Below are 20140 nucleotides of genomic sequence, written 5' to 3'. Positions count from 1 at the left end.
AATTTAGTATCTCCTACAATAGTACATGATGTCCACCCTGTGTATTGTTGTTCGGAAATACACATCCGTGGACTTAATATCTATAGAAGCATTTAAATGGAAGGTTGATAACCATTTTTATGAGCAGTGCATTATTCTCAGATGACTAAGTTTATAGACAATATGTCACTCCTTGTCAGTAGCATTTAAATACGCTCTTTAATCAGACGCCAATTCATTTTATTTTGATATTCTTACAACTTGTTTATATATGTTCTTTTTTCTCGTCAAAGTGAAAATAAACAGGTTTCAAATCTTGTGGCACAAAAATGATTTCTTGTCTGCTAGACTTGGGCAGATTCACAAGCCTGTTAGATTGATAATGGATCAGTGTAAATAGTCTCACCATATACCACATTGGAGGCATACATGACTGCTAGTCCTAATTTATATTAAAACACCTGAACGTTTTGGAGATATTTAACACAAAAGGTAAGTGAAGTACGTTCTCGTGATATTTTCCAATTACTCATTTAAAATTCTTTAAAAATCTGTTTCTAATATTTGTTTTACACTTCTTAGAGATTGAGTTCTAAAAATCAATGCCTTACATTTTTGTTCCACAGAGTTTGTTAAAGAACAGCTGAATACCTGTTCAAGATATAACTCACCTGGACTAGGTAAGTGTACATGGGGGTTATGTAGTCTTGTGGAGTTTACTCCCAAATCGAAAGCTGTCAAATGGAAACATTTATAACTTAATTCAGTTTCAAACGATGTCAAATATACATTTTTATCAAATGCTGAAACGATAAGACTTAGTTAGAAACATTTGAAATGAATAATGCAATGGTCATTAACATGCATTAAGAGTACTCCTGGGTAGTTTTATGTTGCAAAAGACTCAGAGGTATTCAGATACTGAGTTCTTTAATGATGAAACGTTGTAAAATCTCAGTGTCCATGAACAGAAGTAGAAGAAGAAGACCCGATAGATACGAGATGACTTTAAAGGAGAGACAACTCTTCGTGGCGGTGGATAAAGGACACACCAAGATGATAGAAATACTGATCTCGCAGGGCGCAAGCGTCAACTGCCGAGCTCGGGTAAGTGCACTCGCCGCCATCTTTGTTTTCAGAACATCGTGACACTTTATAGACAAACATTCCACTTGAGATGAAGAAAAAACATAAATAAATTAGGGTGACTAAACATACAGTAATTAGGAATTCACGTTTTACCTCTGATGAAGCTTACCACAATGATATTGCATAACCGGATTAATAAAACTATGAATTCAAACAAACATCATGCATTGTTTTCAATAATTTCAAGGATGATGGAGCAACACCTTTGATTAAAGCAGCTAAGAATAGAAATCACGTGGTTCAAAAGTTACTCCTACAAAGAGGAGCAGATATCACTTCAAGGGATGCGGTAAGAACCGTTGTCAAACACGTGCTGTACACACCCTGCCCGGTACCTTTTACCAGTATACCCTTCTTCTTAATAGTCTGATTAGATTTTTTCCAACATTCAAATGCATTTTAGGAAGGGTTCATCTATAAAGAAAGCTAATAATGCAATTAATTGATTAACGTCCATTATGTACGCAGTCACTCACCCAATTACATACAAGCGCGTTAATATATCTCCCCAACCTTCGTTGCGAGGGGATATTCATTCATTAGAATCCTGATTACCGATAAAATTTTTGTTTATTTAGTTCTCCTGAAACACTGCAATACATTATCAATAATGAAACACGATCAACAGGAAAATATGTTGATGTTTGCTTTTAGTGTCAGATACGTATCTATACGTATATTTATTTTGGAAAATGACTGTGTTCAAAATACGTCTTTAAGTGTACATTAAGAAAAGTCGTATGCTTATCAAATATTAGTATGTACCGGCAGGAGATGCTTGTGCAAAACTGATCATGAATATCTAAGTTATTTTGTAAATGTTTATGAACTGCAATGTTGGTGGCCAGTAAAAATAAATAAATGGACATAAGATTAAAGAGTTAGGGAAAAAATCTATCTTTTATTTTGAAGATAAGTACTTTCGCAGAGCAGTAAGAAAGTTAACACTGTATTTAAGATAATTAGCCTGTAGTCATCATACCATTTTTTATCTGGTAAAAGAAAAGTTTTATTTATAATATAGTACTATAGCTTGTATCTCCAAGATCCAATATGGTAAAATGTGAATTTTTATGTATCTCTACCATACAGCTGGGACTGTCGGCGATTCATTACACGGCAGAACCAGGGGACACGGAAACCCTTAAGTTGTTACTGGCTTACCAGTCACCAATAGACACCAGAGATGTGGTAAATATCAGAATTCCATCTTAACACTCCAAACAGTGTAACTTATCATAGCCAGAGATGTGATAAATATCAGACTTCCAACTCTACAAACAATGTAACATCATAGCTAGAAATGTAGTAAATATCAGGTTTTTATCTTAACACTTTCAACAATGTAACTTATCATAGCCAGAGATGTGGTAAATATCAGACTTCCATCCTAAAACTCCCAACAATGTAATATCATAGCCAGAGATGTGGTAAATATCAGGCTTCCATCCTAACACTCCCAACAATGTAACATCATAGCCAGAGATGTGGTAAATATCAGGCTTCCATCCCAACACTCCCCATAATATAACTTATCATAGCCAGAGATGTGGTAAATATCAGGCTTCCATCCCAACACTCCCCATAATATAACTTATCATAGCCAGAGATGTAGTAAACATCAGGCTTCCATCCTAACACTCCCAACAATGTAACATCATAGCCAGAGATGTAGTAAATATCAGGCTTCCATCCTAACACTCCCAACAATGTAACGTCATAGCCAGATGTGGTAAATATCAGGCTTCCATCCCAGCACTCCCCATAATATAACTTATCATAGCCAGAGATGTGGTAAATATCAGGCTTCCATCCTAACACTCCCAACAATGTAACATCAAAGCCAGAGATGTGGTAAATAACAGGCTTCCATCCTAACATTACCAACAATGTAGCTTAACATAACCAGAGATGTGGTAAATATCAAAATTCCATCCTTACACTACTAACAATGTAACATCATAGCTAGAGATGTGATAAATATCAGGCTTCCATCCTAACACTACCAACAAAGTAACTTATCGTAACCAGAGATGTGGTAAATATCAGAATTCTCCAAACAATGTAACATTATAGCCAGAGATGTGGTAAATATCAGGCTTCCATCCCAACACTACCAAAAATCTAACTTATCATAGCCAGAGATGTATAATATCAGGCTTCTTTCCAAACACTCCCAACAATTTTACTTTTCATAGCACAATACCCTCTGTTGAAAATGTGATACGAAGGTTTATCCAAAAGACTAGTTATGTCACAATTGCCATATAATCTTACAAAATTTTTTATTCTAATACCTCTATCTAATTTAACTTTTTTTCTTAAAATTTCATTCATATATATAGTTAGTGTATTTTAGAAAATTAAAATAAACTTAACGTTGGGTGTCGTCTATTGCCACATTGCAAGAATGTACACGTCGTCATGACGTTTCTCTTGGCACTCATTTTCAGCTCATCCGCAACTAAGATATACGCAAAAAGGAAGGAATAGATTTAGAAATAAATTTTGAACAAAGTTCAAATAATTTAAATACAGCAACTCAAATCAAGACGCTTCATAGCAAAATGGCAGTAAAAATTATGAAAAGGAAGCACATGAGAGGTTTAATGAGATATGCGGATTAACTGAAAATAAGTGCCGAAAAGTAACGTCATAACGACGCCGGTAAAATTCTTGCCGTGCGACGATTGACAAAACCTAATGTTGTGCTTGTCTTAATATTTTGAAAAGTATTTTAAATAACGGAATGGAATTTTAAAGTGAAAATCAAATTCAATAGGGGAATAAGTATATGAATTTTCGGTGATAATATTCAAAATTAAAAATTTTGTAGCTTTGTGACATAACAGTTATGATCAACCCTCGTAGTTATCCATACTTTAGATAGAAAAATATAAATGATTATCATAGGAGATACGTATATACTACATGTAGTATGCAATATCCTAACTATTGGAAAAAAGTCACCCAGAATTATCATGGTTTTTCAATTCCAGAAGTGTGCTATATTTGTTTGATGTCAAAGTTTGACTAAATCATAAAAATACGAATTAGAATAATGAATATTTAAAAACCCAACTTTTTTATATTTCAAAAGTAGAGAACCATTCTAAAACACCTATGTTACCCAAGCAACATCTATCGTGCAGTTAAATAATGTAAACATGCAAGCTGAAGATTGGAATTATTTTGATGATTTATAAATCAATCAATATTGAAATAATAATAATAAAAAACCCCAAAAGCATGTCATAAAAAATTCTGTATATCTGAGGTTCTTTACGCCAGTATATCTGTACCCGAGGTTCTCTAGGCCTGTTGTACTGTACCCGAGGTTCTTTATGTCAGTAGTACCTGTACCCGAGGTTCTTTATGACATTAGTACCTGTACCCGAGGTTCTTTAGGTCTGTAGTACCTGAACCCGAGGTTCTTTAGGTCTGTAGTACCTGTACCCGAGGTTCTTTACGCTTGTAGTATCTGTACCCGAGGTTCTCTTGGCCTGTAGTACTGTACCCGAGCTTCTTTACGCTTGTAGTATCTGTACCAGAGGTTCTTTACGCCTGTAGTACTGTACCCGATGTTCTTTACGCTTGTAGTACTGTACCCGATGTTCTTTACGCTTGTAATACCTGTACCCGAGGTTCTTTACGCCTGTAGTACTGTACCCGAGGTTCTTTAGGTCAGTCGTACCTGTACCCGAGGTTCTTTAGGTCTGTAATACCTGTACCCGAGGTTCTTTACGCTTGTAGTACCTGTACCCGAGGTTCTTTATGTCAGTAGTACCTGGACCCGAGGTTCTTTATGTCAGTAGTACCTGTACCCGAGGTTCTTTAGGTCTGTGGTACCTGTACCCGAGGTTCTTTATGTCAGTAGTACCTGTACCCGAGGTTCTTTACGCTTGTAGTAACTGTATCCGAGGTTTTTTATGTCAGTAGTACCTGTACCCGAGGTTCTTTACGCTTGTAGTACCTGTATGCGAGGTTCTTTATGTCAGTAGTACCTGTACCCGAGGTTCTTTATGCCAGTAGTACCTGTACCCGAGGTTCTTTATGTCAGTAGTAACTGTACCCGAGGTTCTTTACGCTTGTAGTACCTGTACCTGAGGTTCTTTACGCTTGTAGTATCTGTACCCGAGGTTCTTTATGTCAGTAGTACCTGTACCCGAGGTTCTTTACGCTTGTAGTACCTGTACCCGAGGTTCTTTATGTCAGTAGTACCTGGACCCGAGGTTCTGTATGTCAGTAGTACCTGTACCCGAGGTTCTTTAGGTCTGTGATACCTGTACCCGAGGTTCTTTATGTCAGTAGTACCTGTACTCGAGGTCCTTTACGCTTGTAGTATCTGTACCCGAGGTTCTTTATGTCAGTAGTACCTGTACCCGAGGTTCTTTATGCCAGTAATACCTGTACCCGAGGTTCTTTATGTCAGTAGAACCTGTATCCGAGGTTCTTTACGCTTGTAGTACCTGTACCTGAGGTTCTTTACGCTTGTAGTAACTGTATCCGAGGTTCTTTATGTCAGTAGTACCTGTACCCGAGGTTCTTTACGCTTGTAGTACCTGTATGCGAGGTTCTTTATGTCAGTAGTACCTGTACCCGAGGTTCTTTATGTCAGTAGTACCTGTATCCGAGGTTCTTTATGCCAGTAGTACCTGTACCCGAGGTTCTTTATGTCAGTAGTACCTGTATCCGAGGTTCTTTACGCTTGTAGTACCTGTACCTGAGGTTCTTTACGCTTGTAGTAACTGTATCCGAAGTTCTATATGTCAGTTTTACCTGTACCAGAGGTTCTTTATGTCAGTAGTACCTGTACCCGAGGTTCTTTACGCATGTAACTTATCTGTAACCGAGGTTCTCTAGGTCTGTAGTACTGTACCCGAGGTTCTTTATGTCAGTAGTACCTGTACCCGAGGTTCTTTAGGTCTGTGATACCTGTACCCGAGGTTCTTTAAGTCAGTAGTACCTGTATCCGAGGTTCTTTACGCTTGTAGTACCTGTACCCGAGGTTCTTTATGCCAGTAGTACCTGGACCCGAAGTTCTTTATGTCACTAGTACCTGTACCCGAGGTTCTTTACGCTTGTAGTACCTGTACCCGAGGTTCTTTACGCTTGTAGTACCTGTACCCGAGGTTCTTTATGCCAGTGGTACCTGGACCCGAGGTTCTTTATGTCAGTAGTACCTGGACCCGAGCTTTTTTACGCTTGTAGTACCTGTACCCGAGGTTCTTTATGCCAGTAGTACCTGTACCCGAGGTTCTTTATGTCAGTAGTACCTGTACCCGAGGTTCTTTATGTCAGTAGTACCTGTACCCGAGGTTCTTTATGCCAGTGGTACCTGGACCCGAGGTTCTTTATGTCAGTAGTACCTGAACCCGATGTTCTTTAGGTCTGTAGTACCTGTACCCAAGGTTCTTTACGCTTGTAGCACCTGTATCCGAGGTTCTTTACGCTTGTAGTACCTGTACCCGATCTTCTTTACGCCTGCAGTACTTGTACCCGAGGTTCTTTACGCCTGTAGTACTTAAATCCAAAAGTCTTCACAACTGTAATTCTAGTATCCGAAGATCCTTACATCCGCAACATTTGTATCAAAAGTTTTACACATGTAATACTTGTATCCAAAGTTCTACACCTGTAACACTTGTATCAGGAGGTTTGCTTTGTTTAAAAGATCGATTAAATTGAAAAGAAAATTACACTTTCATGAATGGTTTGGGTATATATAGATGTAGACTTTGAAGACTTGCGTGGAATCTTCTAATGTAACAAGTGATTATTTTGGGTATTGAATATTTTGAAAATTTGCCTAAGGAAAGATAGCGAAGTGCTAATACAAATAGTATCTGCTGTAATATATGAGAAAAAGTTTGCTTTCTTATGACCGAGAGTTCCATAGAACATATTTTTACAGTGGTTCTTTACAAGGTCTAAACTCAGATTTAAGTAAGATTTTTCAGAGTTGTTACACGTCTCTCCAATTTTACCTGCCCGAGGAGCGTATTCTTCAATTTAGATTTTCCAATTTTCAGGAGGGGTGCACGCCTCTACACTACGCCGCAGATCGCAATAATTTAGCAGCAACAGAAATTCTCATCTTTTGTGGAGCGGACGCCTACTCTAAAAATAAGGTATACCGTCAATGTTCTATAATTATTTGCCGTTCCTAGCTGTTCTGATGCGACATGCTTATGTAAGTTCATACTACTGATTAGACTTGAGTTTAATTTTACGTTTGAATTGTAATCATTATTTTTTTTTAAAGAAAGGAGCGTGCCCATTTTCCATCAACAGAGATGAAGCCTTTCGAAAAATTGCCAGTCAGTCCAGAAAAGTTCTAGAGGGTATAAAAAACAAGTATGGCATATTTTTGAGTGATTCATTTGTTCTTAAAAGTTAATTTGGCTGCATTACAAATATTTTGAAATTTTTTTTTGAAAATGGTATTTCATCATTTTTCACCTGTGTTTTCTTCCCAAAGTCATAAAACTAATATGCTTGTGGGTACTGGTGAACATGTTATGTTGGATATTTCTAAATATGCTAATTTGTTTGCGATCATATTATTAATACATGTGCTGTTTTATTTTACAGAGATGTAATTATACAACACGATGAACTCCTTCCAGGAAAGGTTAGTTTCCTTGAAGACATTGAACTGAAAATATTTACTCCCCACAATTTTGATCTGACTAGCCTCAGTTTCTTGTGTAGACGTGTTCGTCCGGAATTCTGTATGGAATCACTGAAACCTGTCGGGAAAGAAATCCTAATCAGTGATGCGTTTGAGTATATTACGTCCACTGTTCATGTAAGAAAAATGGTAGAGCTGGAAGTTCCACTTTACGATCATCCTGATCCATATGAAGTAATCCAGATAAAAACGAACGAAGGTGTTATAGAGGATCCATCTGCAATAGTTGAAGGACCAACAACATTAAGCGAGGTAAATGCCACTGATCAAATTTTCATTTTTTTTATAAACTATTTTAAAACCGATGGAATCTAAAATAAAAGAATAAAAATATACATGTAGTTTAAATTAGTTGTGCTTTTCTTTGGATTTTTGTAGCATCTAGGAATTTTGCGATGGAAGTTAAGAATACGTTTGGACATTACAAAAACAAAATCTTTCATACTAATCACGATACCAAAGATGGAGAAATTCCCCATAGATTCTAGTGGAGGGGAGTTTGTTTCTGGGGTGGACAGATTTATTAACATAAGAGTTGCCCCGTATACTTTCCATTCAGGGACAGTCAACTTAGAGGTAATAAAGATATCATTGTCCTGTAAGCTAGATATAGCTTAATTTAAAATTTTATAAGTACCCGGTAAATAAATACGGAAAAAGTACAAAGCTTTGATTGGATACTATTCTGGGGAGTTTCTTTTAGGTCATTCCAACTCCGTTGTATAAACCTGAACAGTACAGGGATGTGTTATCCATTGGTCACTTCTATGACCTGCACCACAGTCTGGGCTGTAACAAGTTTCAAGAAAATGGTGTTACCTTTACTTCTCCTTTACCTCACGAGTATGAAAACGAGGGAGAACTATGTGTATTAGCAGCAGATATTCCAGAAGATTTCGATCCCGACTTAGATGAGGCTCTGGACGAAAATGTTTGGGAAGTTTTGAAAAGAGATCCAAAGACGAAGAAAGGAAAAGTTTCCTGCGATCTTTCTCACTTCTCAACGTATGTATTGCAAAGACAAGAAAATAAAAAGCCACTGTTGTCATTCCAAGCACTTTTCATCAACAGTAATACAAGAAAGTGTTTTGTTTTTTCAGACACGTATTGGCTGAAAAAAGGAAGGGGGCCACAGACAAAGATTTAAAAATACAAGTCACTCAACTTCATACTAAAGCACTGAAAAGAGCAAAAATAGTCAAGTTTTTTGCTGTAATTAAAGCTGTGCCTGGAAACCTTTATTGGACGGTTCTAGAGTGTACAAAACCTCAGAAAGTGAAAGACAGACTGAATCATTGGAAGGCTCAAGACTTTATTGTGCTGAATCCTGAATGCACTGGAGAATATGATACATATGAAAAACAGGAGTATGATATTACATTGTCTGGTAACATTAAAAAGTTTTCTGGAACAACCAAACTGGAATTTCACTCAAAAAGAGATAACTATCAACACATTGTTATATCCATGTTAAACAAGGAGGAACCTCCGTGCGGCGCTCTAGATGTTATGGAAATTCCCAAAGAGAAGGAGGTGACCAGTATCATTCTTTGGCTCTCTGATATGCCTGTTAAGGAAGTACCTAAGGAAGAAGATACATTTAAAGGTATGATATCGATAAGCAGACTCGGTCAATAATCAGAGTTAACCGCCCAGGTTTTAAAAATGACATTTATTACGACATAATACATGTAATTGTCATAATTTCTTTATCAAAATAAAGGTTTTACCAGAGAGAAACTGCTCAGGGAGATTGCTTCTAAGCTCGGTCCTGAATGGGTTCAGTTTTGTGTTTTGCTGGGGGTTCCGTTTCACAAAGTGGACAAAATTCGTGTCAAGTCGACAACAAAAAGTGCATCGGTAGAAAATAAAGTTGTTAAGGTTAGTGACGTGAAACGAAACTAAAAAAGTTTCGAAACTAAATAAAAGTTTCCCTAATCAACTGACCATCATTACTTTCCTTTTTTAAATATAAAATATTCAAACTAAATTTGATGTATTCTAAAGAAACGGGTTCCCTACATTCATAGACCAAATAGTTAAACAGCTTGCAGACATCATTTCCACAAAAGTACAAGCTCTGAACTTACAGCAACCAATTTCTATTAATAAGAAACAGAATTCTGTTTCAAACAGATATTGTTAGAATGGCGGAAAAATTCTCAGCACCTAGACGATATGGGAGTGGTGGATCTAGTCACGGCCCTATCCAGAGTGGGGCGGAACGACATCTCAGAACTAGTTCACGAGGATCTGAGTGAATGGTATTTGACAACATAAAATAATGTAAATCAATTTTTTTTTTTACATATTGTCATGTTTATGCTTACCCAAGATTTTTTTTTCTTTAAAGGTTGAAAAACAATGAATTTGAGAAGGGTGACAGGTTTTATAAGTGGGCAGAAAATGCCATGAAAGGAACTTTGGAGATATCGAAAAATGAAGGTAAAATTAAAAGCGCTGAAATTACGGCCAAATCGCATAAAAATTTAAAAGTTACAAAATTTGGGATTTTTCCTTACTTCTCTATCTTTTTTTTTTTTTACTTCCACAACAGTTTACTGTCATTATTTCCGTTTTGTAGATTACCCAGAACCAATGTCAGACGAATTTTTCGTTCTCCTCGTAGAAAAATTTGCTAACCCGGATTTTCAGAATTTAGGTGTGTTGCTAGGAATACCAGAAAATCAAAATGCCAACATATTTGCCGACACAACTTTTCCTAACTACCAGTATAAAGTTTTACGTGTGAGTTACCGATTCCTTCCAGCTTTGTTGCATAAGCATATTTCATTAAACTAAACTTTCTTTCACTGAGGAAAAGTTGTTCTTACAGCATTGAGGTCATCAGTCTCAAGAAGCAATGTTTTTAACAGAGATTTTCCTTCATATTTTTAATAATTTTGTTATTAAAATCTCATTTAGATGCTGATTGTAGCACGTGAACTTCATGAAGACCGCATGGAGGCTTTAATAGATCTTATTAATGCTCTTCAAGCCACTGAAAATTACGACGCCGTAGATTGGATTCACAACTGCAAAAATGAATGGTATTGATGCAATGACTGGTTCTGATAATGTTTTAATGTAATGGTTCGCGATAAAGAAGAAGGTGCAGTTTTAGCTTTATTGTGCCCTAAAGATTTAATGTTTTCAAAAAGTTTTGAAACTGGCTTAAATATTAGTTGAGTATATGACTGCGACAAATCAGGAAAGAATATGGCATGGAGTACCATTCTGACGTCTTAATCATCAAAATTACCCATTTCCAGGGTTATTTTCCTTAAGAAAATAGTGTCCACAGCCGTCGCCCACTTTAATTTTCGGATATGTTGTGTAAAATTCTTTGAAAAATAGCATATCTCAAAATATTTGTGGGCGATGCCTGTGGACAATATTATCTAAAAGAAAATTCCATTGAAAATTGGTGTCTTCTGCAACTTTGAAGAAAGTACGGGAAAATGCACAAATTTATGACGTAACTATTAGCTTTTAGAAGGTCGTGTGAGAAAAATGATTTGTATGATCTTTCTGCATGGAATTTCAGTGATTCAAGCATGAGTTTTAATTTTTTTTACATCACTTTTATCTTTACGAAAAACAAAGGGCAAGATTTGTATTGAAACCGTACCTTGTTCTTTTAGGATAGTAACGATTCACAGTTCACTAAAATTGGGGTAGCACAAAACGTGTTCAGAAATATTTTTCTCTACAAAAGATTGGAGTCTTCGCAGTACTTTTTTAATGCAATTTTATCCCTGAAATTAAACGCCTACTTGAATATTTACAAGTATAAATACCTCACATGATATATATTAGGCAGACCCCCTTTAGTAAGAATTTAAAAAAAAAGCATTTCTTGGTTTCTTTTAGTATTATTATTTTTTTTCAATTTGACCATGTAGTCAGAAAAGATTCCAATTATTATTGGAACATTGATTCTCTAAGCTGGTAAAATTTGGAAATTAATTTACAGAAATTAATTGCCTATTGTGCATATTCAGCATAAAATATATTTAAGAAAATATTTTGCATAATAAATGTATATGTGCTTTTTATAAAAAACTTGATTTCTAATTGGAGACCTAAAAAAAGCCTAGTGTAATCATGGCGTTGTAATATGTTATTCCTTTGAAAACAGAACTCAATATTTGCTTAATTTTTTTAGCGTTAAACAAAGAATCTATAAATGAATGTGAATGGACGTAAAAACAATAATACATTTAAATTGCCAAACTAACATATAGAGTATGCAAATGTTTTGAAACTATTAAAAAATTCATAGAGAGCATGAGCATGAAATCAAAATATTTTTTATAAATTCATTTTCGGCATTTTTCTTTCGCCTATGCTTCCATTCAAATTAATACAAACTGAATCAAAATCAGAACAGAGAAAAAATACTTCATTGTTTGTATCTTTATCTCTCTTCAGGATGAAATTTTGTTCAATTTAATTCAAGGAAGATGTACTTCATTTAAACCTAAGTCCAACTGATGGCAAATAAGTTTAATAATCATTAAGACTTCCACTAGTCAATTAGTCCTCTCTTTTTCCATTTAGACCAAACGTAGGTTCATTTGCATTGTTTATAAAGGAACAAATATTTGTTTGTTTGTTTAAAGTTCCTTCGAGAATTTTACACTCATATTGAGACGCCACCACTTGCCGGTGGAGGTCTGTAAATTTAGGCCTTTACTCGGCACTTAGGGCCTTTGAGCAGTAAGGGATCTTTTTTTGTACCAGCACTTACTGCGATACGGAACCTCGGTTTATACGGTCTCACCCGAAGGAGAACAAATATATTTCATTGAAGATACAGATATTTAAATGCAAGATGATTTTGCTTTCTTGCTTATTTATTTGCTTTGATTTTTTTTTATTTTGTAAGGTCAAAAAAGAATAAGGATAAGAGGAAAATGACGAAATTTCAGCTTGATCTGGAGAGATCTATCAGGAAAGAGGCGGGAGAGGAGGATGACAGTGAGGTAGAGGAGGAAGAGGATGAAAACGACGAGGAAATGACTCCTCAAGCAGTCCACAAGGAGGCTGGGAATCTTACCTCAGAACAAGATGAAAAATACAAGTCCAAGCCCGAAAACAAAGAAAAGGGAGATGATGTTGAAAGCAGTGGAATTTATCAAAAGGCAAGCGAGAGCACTTATGGGACATCTAAATTCGATGAATCTGAGCTTAAGGAAAAGAAAAATATCGGGCAGACATCTGACAAAGGAAATGAAGCGGATCATATGTCAAAAAATCAATCAAGTGACGAGTCTGATGTTAGTGATGAAGAGGAAAAGGCAGATGATGTTAACCTGTCTGCAGACAACACTCGTAATTCAGAATCTCAATCTGAATTAGCAAATTAGATAGCAACAATGGAAGAAAAGATATTTGAAGTGAAATTTTCCTTGAATTATGCTATGAAGTGAACGTTACGCTGATCAAAAACAATGTTTTATAAATTAAAAAATTCTGCATTTTTTTTTAGTTTTACGAAATATATTCAAAATGTAGATAATTGTGGTTTATTTGGTGGCATATTTCTGCCCCTTGTGTGCAAGTTATTTTTCTATCAAATATGTCGACATGCAAGATAAATATGTTGACATGCAAGATAGTTATGTCAACATGCAACATAACTATGTTGACATGCAAGAAAATTGTAATCAAATAAAAATTATAAAAAATCTTCAAAAATCTCAAATATTGCCCACATGTTACATCCAACATGCTAGATGCTACTTATTTATGTCAACATGCATTTTATTTATGTTAACATGCGCGATAAATATGTTGATATGCAACTTATTTATATCTACATGCAACTTATTTATGTCGACATGCATCTTGGTTATGTTGACATGCGAGATAAATATGTTGACATGCAACATATTTATGTCGATATGCAACTTATTTATGTTTACATGCATTTTTCAGATACAGTTCTGCTATGACCTTAATCTTAGACCTTAAAACATAGTTCAAGGTCACTGCACACCCTTTAAAAGAGACCTCAGACGAACAGATGGACGGACACACTAATTACTATAGGTAGCCCACAGAGAAAGGCCCTAAAAACGTTTTATAATCTACGGTCACGTTCTTAATTGCCAGGACATTTTATCTAAGGAAATCCAATTTATGTTGTGTTGTCCACCTCATATTATAGAAAATAATTTAAACTGCAACATTTGCTTAAATAAATTTTCGATCATTAAAATCAACTTCAATTTTACCGACAGAAAAATAAAACAGAACCGTGCCTCATTGCACGTGTCTTGGGTAGTAACGAATCTGCACGCTCGCACAAATGTACAAATTTTGTATCACATAACTTCTTTTGCATTCAAATTTAATCATTTAATTCAAAATCTTATCATTTTGAATAATTGATCATATTCTAAAAAGTATATATCCAAAATGAAATCGCAAATCGATCATATTCACTGTAAACTCTTTTGGGATTCATGAGTCTTAAGACATTTACATCGATTTGTGATTTCAATTTTTGATATTTACTTTTTTACAATCATATATATATATATATATACATAAACAAATTTCATGTTGACATAACTAAGTTGCATGTTGACATAAATAAGTAGCATGTTAACATACGTAAGTTGCATGTTGACATAAATAACTTGCATGCCAACATTTTTATTTCGCATGTCAACATAAATAACTTGCATGTCGACATAAATAAGTAGCATCTAGCATATTGGAAGTCACATGTGGGCAATTTTTGAGATATCTTACAGATTTTTTATAATTCTTATTTGATTGCAATTTTCTTGCATGTCAACATAGTTATGTTCCATGTTGGCATAACTATCTTGCATGTCAACATATTTATCTTGCATGTCGACATATTTGACAGAAAAATAACTTGCACACAAGGGGCAGAAATATGCCACCATAGGTTTACACTGGAATTAAAAAAATACCGTTACATCATCGATTATTGAAATTGAAAAAAAAACCAATTGATCCAGTTCTGATTTACAGATAAGAAATAGATATTTCTCTTCAAAATAATGGGAAAAAACAATTAATGGAACGGTATAAATAAGGTTATCTGCCTCTAATATTAATCTTGAAATTTCATTGGTTGAGAAGAATACTGTATCAAACCATACCCCTCTAGGTTTCTATATAACTATTAATATGGGAAGTTTGAAAGGAAGATGGACAAACAAGGCGTGCAAAACCTATAGCTTCAAATGTATAAAAACTCAAAATTCTTATCAATTTAGTTCTTATCATTGAAACCCAATAATTTATGAAAAACAAGTTTTTTGCGGAAAAAAATTCTCTTGGTAAAAATTATTCTATGGGAAAAAAATGAGAATTTCTTGAGATTTAATACCCAAGCTATATTTAGTTTTTTGTTCTTCAAGACTGAAGAATATTTTTTAAGAGTGCTAACACACCATTTTACAACTCATTCTTGAATATCTGGACTTAGATATTTCAGAAAAATACTAATGTTGTGTCATAAAAGTGTTTTTAAAGATAGAGTAGGTCCTTGCTCCAGTTTTTGTTAAGCAAGTAATGTATATTTGAATATATAAAATGAATTATCCTTGGCATACTTATTGTATGCTAAAATATTTAATTTGTTATTAAAATCCAAGTCAGAATTGTTTGGTGTGTTTTTTTAGACTTATTTTTTTTTTTTAAAAATTGGGGTGTTTAAAGGTCGCAGATAGTGCGCACGGCCCAGGGTTTAAACGTCATAAGCTTTAAATAAGGTTTTCGAAATAAAATCTTTTCTTCACAAAACAACCCAAAACTTAAAAATTAAATGTGAGTCAAATAAAGCGATTGTCTTCATTTTCTAATATTTTTATACTACTTGTAGGACAGAAAGTGTGTGAAAAGCCACAATAAATATGTTTCAAAAATTGAAAGAAGCGACGTCGGCCATCCAAATGAATCGCGTCCAATCATGAAATTATTTTTGATATGGTTGAAACGAAGTCAGAGACAAACAACATGTAATTATTCAAAGAACCAAAAATTTTGGAATTTATTTAGTTCATTGAATTGAAATTAATAAATACTATTTTCAACGTTGTGTATAATTTGAGACACACTACAGAAAGTGAAAAACTACTGTTATTTGATGAAAAAAGGATATCCATACTCACAAAAACCCCTGTTCCTGCACTGCTAGGAGACAGGTTCTGTAGGTCGAAAGTTCAACCCCAGGTTGGGGCAGGAGTGAGAATCCTTATAAAGTGAATTTCTCTGTTTTCTATATTATTTCTTCACTTAGACTTTTCTACTTTATACACAACCATTCCCCACGATTAATTAAAGGCCAGGCTTTTTGACAGCTGCTTTATCAATAACAAGAGGCCCAAGGGCCTTAACGGTCACCTGAGTATAATACAACAATTTAGAAGTGAAATATACTGATAGATGAAGCTTTGTTGCCCTAAAGCAAGAGAAGTAGGAAGATCAGGGTCAACAAAATAATTAGTCTAGTATTCAGTATCAACTCATAAATTAAGTTCTAATCTGTCCCCCCACTTAACACTATCACCATGCAGACTATTAACAAACTATTAGTGCTTCTGTACTATTTTTAAACCCATATTAAAACCTCTAGCAGTGACCTCTCTTATGGTCTTTGAAGAACTTTTAATAAGGAAAGTTATTTTTGTCTCATTCTTATTTATCTATTACTTACAGGTCTACCTGATTATTAAAACTAAGAAAGTACTTTTTTAATTATACGATAAATATTCTTGCATAATTATCTTATTCTATTAACCTTTCAAATACATTATTTACAGTGATTAATTATCAAAGGTGAATGGAAAAGGGGAATAACTTCTCTCAGTAGAATACAAATTAATAGAGCCCTGCCCAGGACCAGAATGCTTAGACAAATGGTCCAGATGTTTAAAAATCTGGTAGAAATACGCTTACTCATATCATTTAAACTTTTACTCAGTTTGTTTCCGATATGCCCAGAAGCAGAGAAGAATTTCACAGGTACAATGCATTTTCACTACAGATTCAACAAAGCCTTACCCTAACACCAGAACCAAAGACCAAGGGTCAAGAAATTTACAAATTTGGAAGAGTTACCCTCATCATCATAACTATGGACTTCAAAGAATTAACACTTTTCCACTATATTATCAACCCCCCCCCCTCGTTATGCCAGAACCCCTGACCCTAGGACCACAAGATTTAAAAATTCTGTTTGAAGCTCCCATTTTCATCATAGCTAAGCAATTTATTTATCAACTCAACACTAACAGGACAGGATTAATTAATGATTAATTAATAGAATTAATGCTTTTTCACTATATAGAGCCCTCCCCCCTTCCTCAAGAACCCCAAAACTGAGGCCATATATTTAAAAATTTTGGAAGAGGCATCCTTGTCTATCATAATCATGCACTTAGTTTGTTTAAATAATCTCCAGTAGCAGAGAAGAAGATTTTCAAAGAATCAATGCATTTTCACTATATAATCAATAGAGCCCTGCCTTAACACCAGAACCCCTGACCCTGGGGCCATGAAATTCACAATTTTTAAAAAGGCATCCTTATGCATCATAACCATGCACTTAGTTTGTTTAAATAATACCCAGGAGCAGAGAAGAAGATTTTCAAAAAATTAAAGCATTTTCACTATATAATCAATAGAGCCCCGCCCTAACACCAGAACCCCTGAACCAGGGGCCATGGCTTTCACAATTCTGGAAGAGGCCCACCTCCTTCATAACTATGTACTTAGTTTATCACCTTAATGCCCAGGAGCAGAGAAGAAGATTTTCAAAGAATCAATGCATTTTCACTATATAGTCGATAGAGCCCCGCCCTAACACCAGAACCCCTGACCCTGGGGCCATGAAATTCACAATTTTGGAAGAGATACTCTTGCTCATCATAACTATGTACTTAGTTACTTTATTAAATATCCAGAAGCAGAGAAGAAGATTTTCAAAGAATTAATGCATTTTCACTATATAATCAATAGAGTCCCGCCCTAACACCAGAACCCCTGACCCTGGGGCCATGAAATTCACAATTTTGGAAGAGGCACTCTTGCTCTTCATAACTATGTACTTAGTTACTTTATTTAATACCCAGGAGCAGAGAAGAAGATTTTCAAAGAAATAATGCACTTTCACTATATGATCTATATAGCCCCGCCCTGGGGCCAGAACCTCTGACCCTGGGTCCATGAATTTCACAATTTTGGTAGAGGACTCAATGCTTATTACAATGATGCCAACAGTTTGACTGCTTGATGTCCAGGAGTAAAGAAGAAGATTTTTAAAGATTGCATTATTTTTGGTGGTTTTAGCCCCACCCCTCAGGCCCCAGGGGGGCAGGGACCATGAAATTCACAATTTTTGTTCCCCTTTGCTCATAGATGCTATATACCAAATTTGGTTGAAATTGGTTCAGCGGTTCTAGAGAAGAAGTTAAAAATGTTCAAAAGTTAACGCACGACGGGCGACGGACGAAAACAGATAGCAATAGGTCACCTGAGTGCCTCAGGTGACCTAAAAATGGAACTCGTAAATATACTTACCTTGTCATTGGTCATTTGAAAAATTATTTTGTTAAAAAACATTCTGACTGTACACACAAGTACTCTGAAGTTGACATTAAAAAGATGCTTGAGTTTCTGATTGACAATATCTATGTAGTTTTTGGAGACCAGGTCTTCCAACAATCTATTGGAATTTCCATGGGTACCAATTGCGCCCCGTTATTAGCAGACCTTTTTTGTATTCATGTGGAGCAGAATTTATCCAAAATCTTGTACGTGAAAAGAAGATAACACTTGCTGTGGCCTTCAACTCGACATTTAGATATATCGACGATGTGTTGTCAATTAACAATGGCTATTTCCATTCTTATGTCGATACGATATATACTGGTAAGCTTGAGATAAAAGATACCACAGAGTCTGACACATCTGTTTCATATTTGGATATTTTACTTGAAAAAGACGTTAATGGTAATCTAACAACCAAGCTTTATGATAAACGTGATGACTTTAACTTTTCAATCGTCAACTTCCCTTACTTATGCAGCAAATTCTTACATGTATATATATAATAATGTTCCACTAACACCTGCATAAGGTTTTTAACTTGTTCGGAATGCTAAAGCGTGTTCTGAGTACGATTAACTTTTAAACAGGGGCAGGATGCTGACAAAGAAGATGATGTTCCAGACTTTCAACAGTCTCAATCAAAGTCAGCATTTCGAAAATTCCTGGGTCATTAATAATAAACATGTTAGCAAATACATTTATTTTTAGTTATTTTTTTTATATTGTAAGGTTATACATTTTATAATTTTAGAATCTTAAATGATTGTTTGGACGAATTTGATATATGTTCTTCATTCGTACAAATTAACTACACTTAGGATAAAGTAAATTAAAATTGTTCTTAATCGGAATTTTTCGGACAAACTAGATATTTGCTAGGACACCTTAGCGAATTACTTTCGAACAGATTTGATGTTTCTTCTTTATACGAGATTTATTATTCCTCATCAGGTAAAGGAGGACATCCAGACAATCATTGAAGGTACATGTATAAAGCACATGGATTAATTGAACTTTGGGGACAAAATATGGATGCCTGGTGATCAATTTTTTTATTGACTCTATGACTTTGCGGTTTCTTGGGTTTCACTGAAGTTTTACTTGCAATTAAGGTTAAAATTGCTTGCATCTCCACTTTTAATTTGTTTGTCTACAATGGATAGTTAATTAATGCTTGTTCTTTCAGTTTTAATGAAATTGTACCAAAAGTCTCTAAAACACCACAGTATTATTCTTATTCAAATTGTAAGATACTTTTGTTATATGGCCGAAAACTACGTTTAGGTACACTGTTAAAATCACTGACTTAAAATTACATACACTTTAATGCAACTTGATTAACCAGCAGATATACATTGAAAACAGTTTTTTAACCAAATAGAAAAATACAAGTATATTCCTATCAAAAATCTACAAGGGGTAATATTCTACGGGGATCATTTTTTCTCAAGTAATATACATGTATGCAGATTTCAAGGTGATGTCACTTTTTCTACGGGCAATTATTTGACGTCGAATAATGACCAGAGGTCTCTATATCTTTTCGTCTTTACACCGTATTTCACTCTGCATGTTTCAAGTAACAGTAAAAAATAGTTTCGCAGATTAATATTCAGAGAATCCAGAAACTTATATCTATGTGAATGATGCATCATTTTTGAAATAGACAATTGGAATTTCATCTGGGGAATTCCAAGGAACGACTTCTTTTTTTAACAC

At 35.0% G+C, this 20140-nt stretch overlaps 1 protein-coding gene across 1 annotated transcript; it reads left to right on the top strand.

Annotated features, from left to right (window-relative positions):
- The first annotated feature begins 969 nt into the window (after window positions 1–969).
- LOC133200904 (uncharacterized) lies at window positions 970–13298 on the top strand. The gene is made up of 15 exons (XM_061336718.1): window positions 970–1086; window positions 1316–1417; window positions 2221–2319; window positions 7161–7259; window positions 7394–7485; window positions 7723–8074; window positions 8201–8398; window positions 8526–8827; window positions 8923–9428; window positions 9546–9703; window positions 9959–10086; window positions 10176–10267; window positions 10407–10570; window positions 10748–10872; window positions 12714–13298. Exons 1-15 carry the CDS (start codon window positions 982–984, stop codon window positions 13192–13194), a joined length of 3003 nt encoding a protein of 1000 aa, XP_061192702.1. The 5' UTR covers window positions 970–981; the 3' UTR covers window positions 13195–13298.
- Window positions 13299–20140: the final 6842 nt, after the last annotated feature.

This window comes from Saccostrea echinata, unplaced genomic scaffold, assembly GCF_033153115.1.
Source record: "Saccostrea echinata isolate AGI-Se365-2 ecotype Australia unplaced genomic scaffold, CSIRO_AGI_Sech_v1 ptg000041l, whole genome shotgun sequence".
Taxonomy (NCBI): Eukaryota; Metazoa; Mollusca; class Bivalvia; order Ostreida; family Ostreidae; genus Saccostrea; species Saccostrea echinata.
This window is presented reverse-complemented; position numbering and strand designations above follow the sequence as displayed.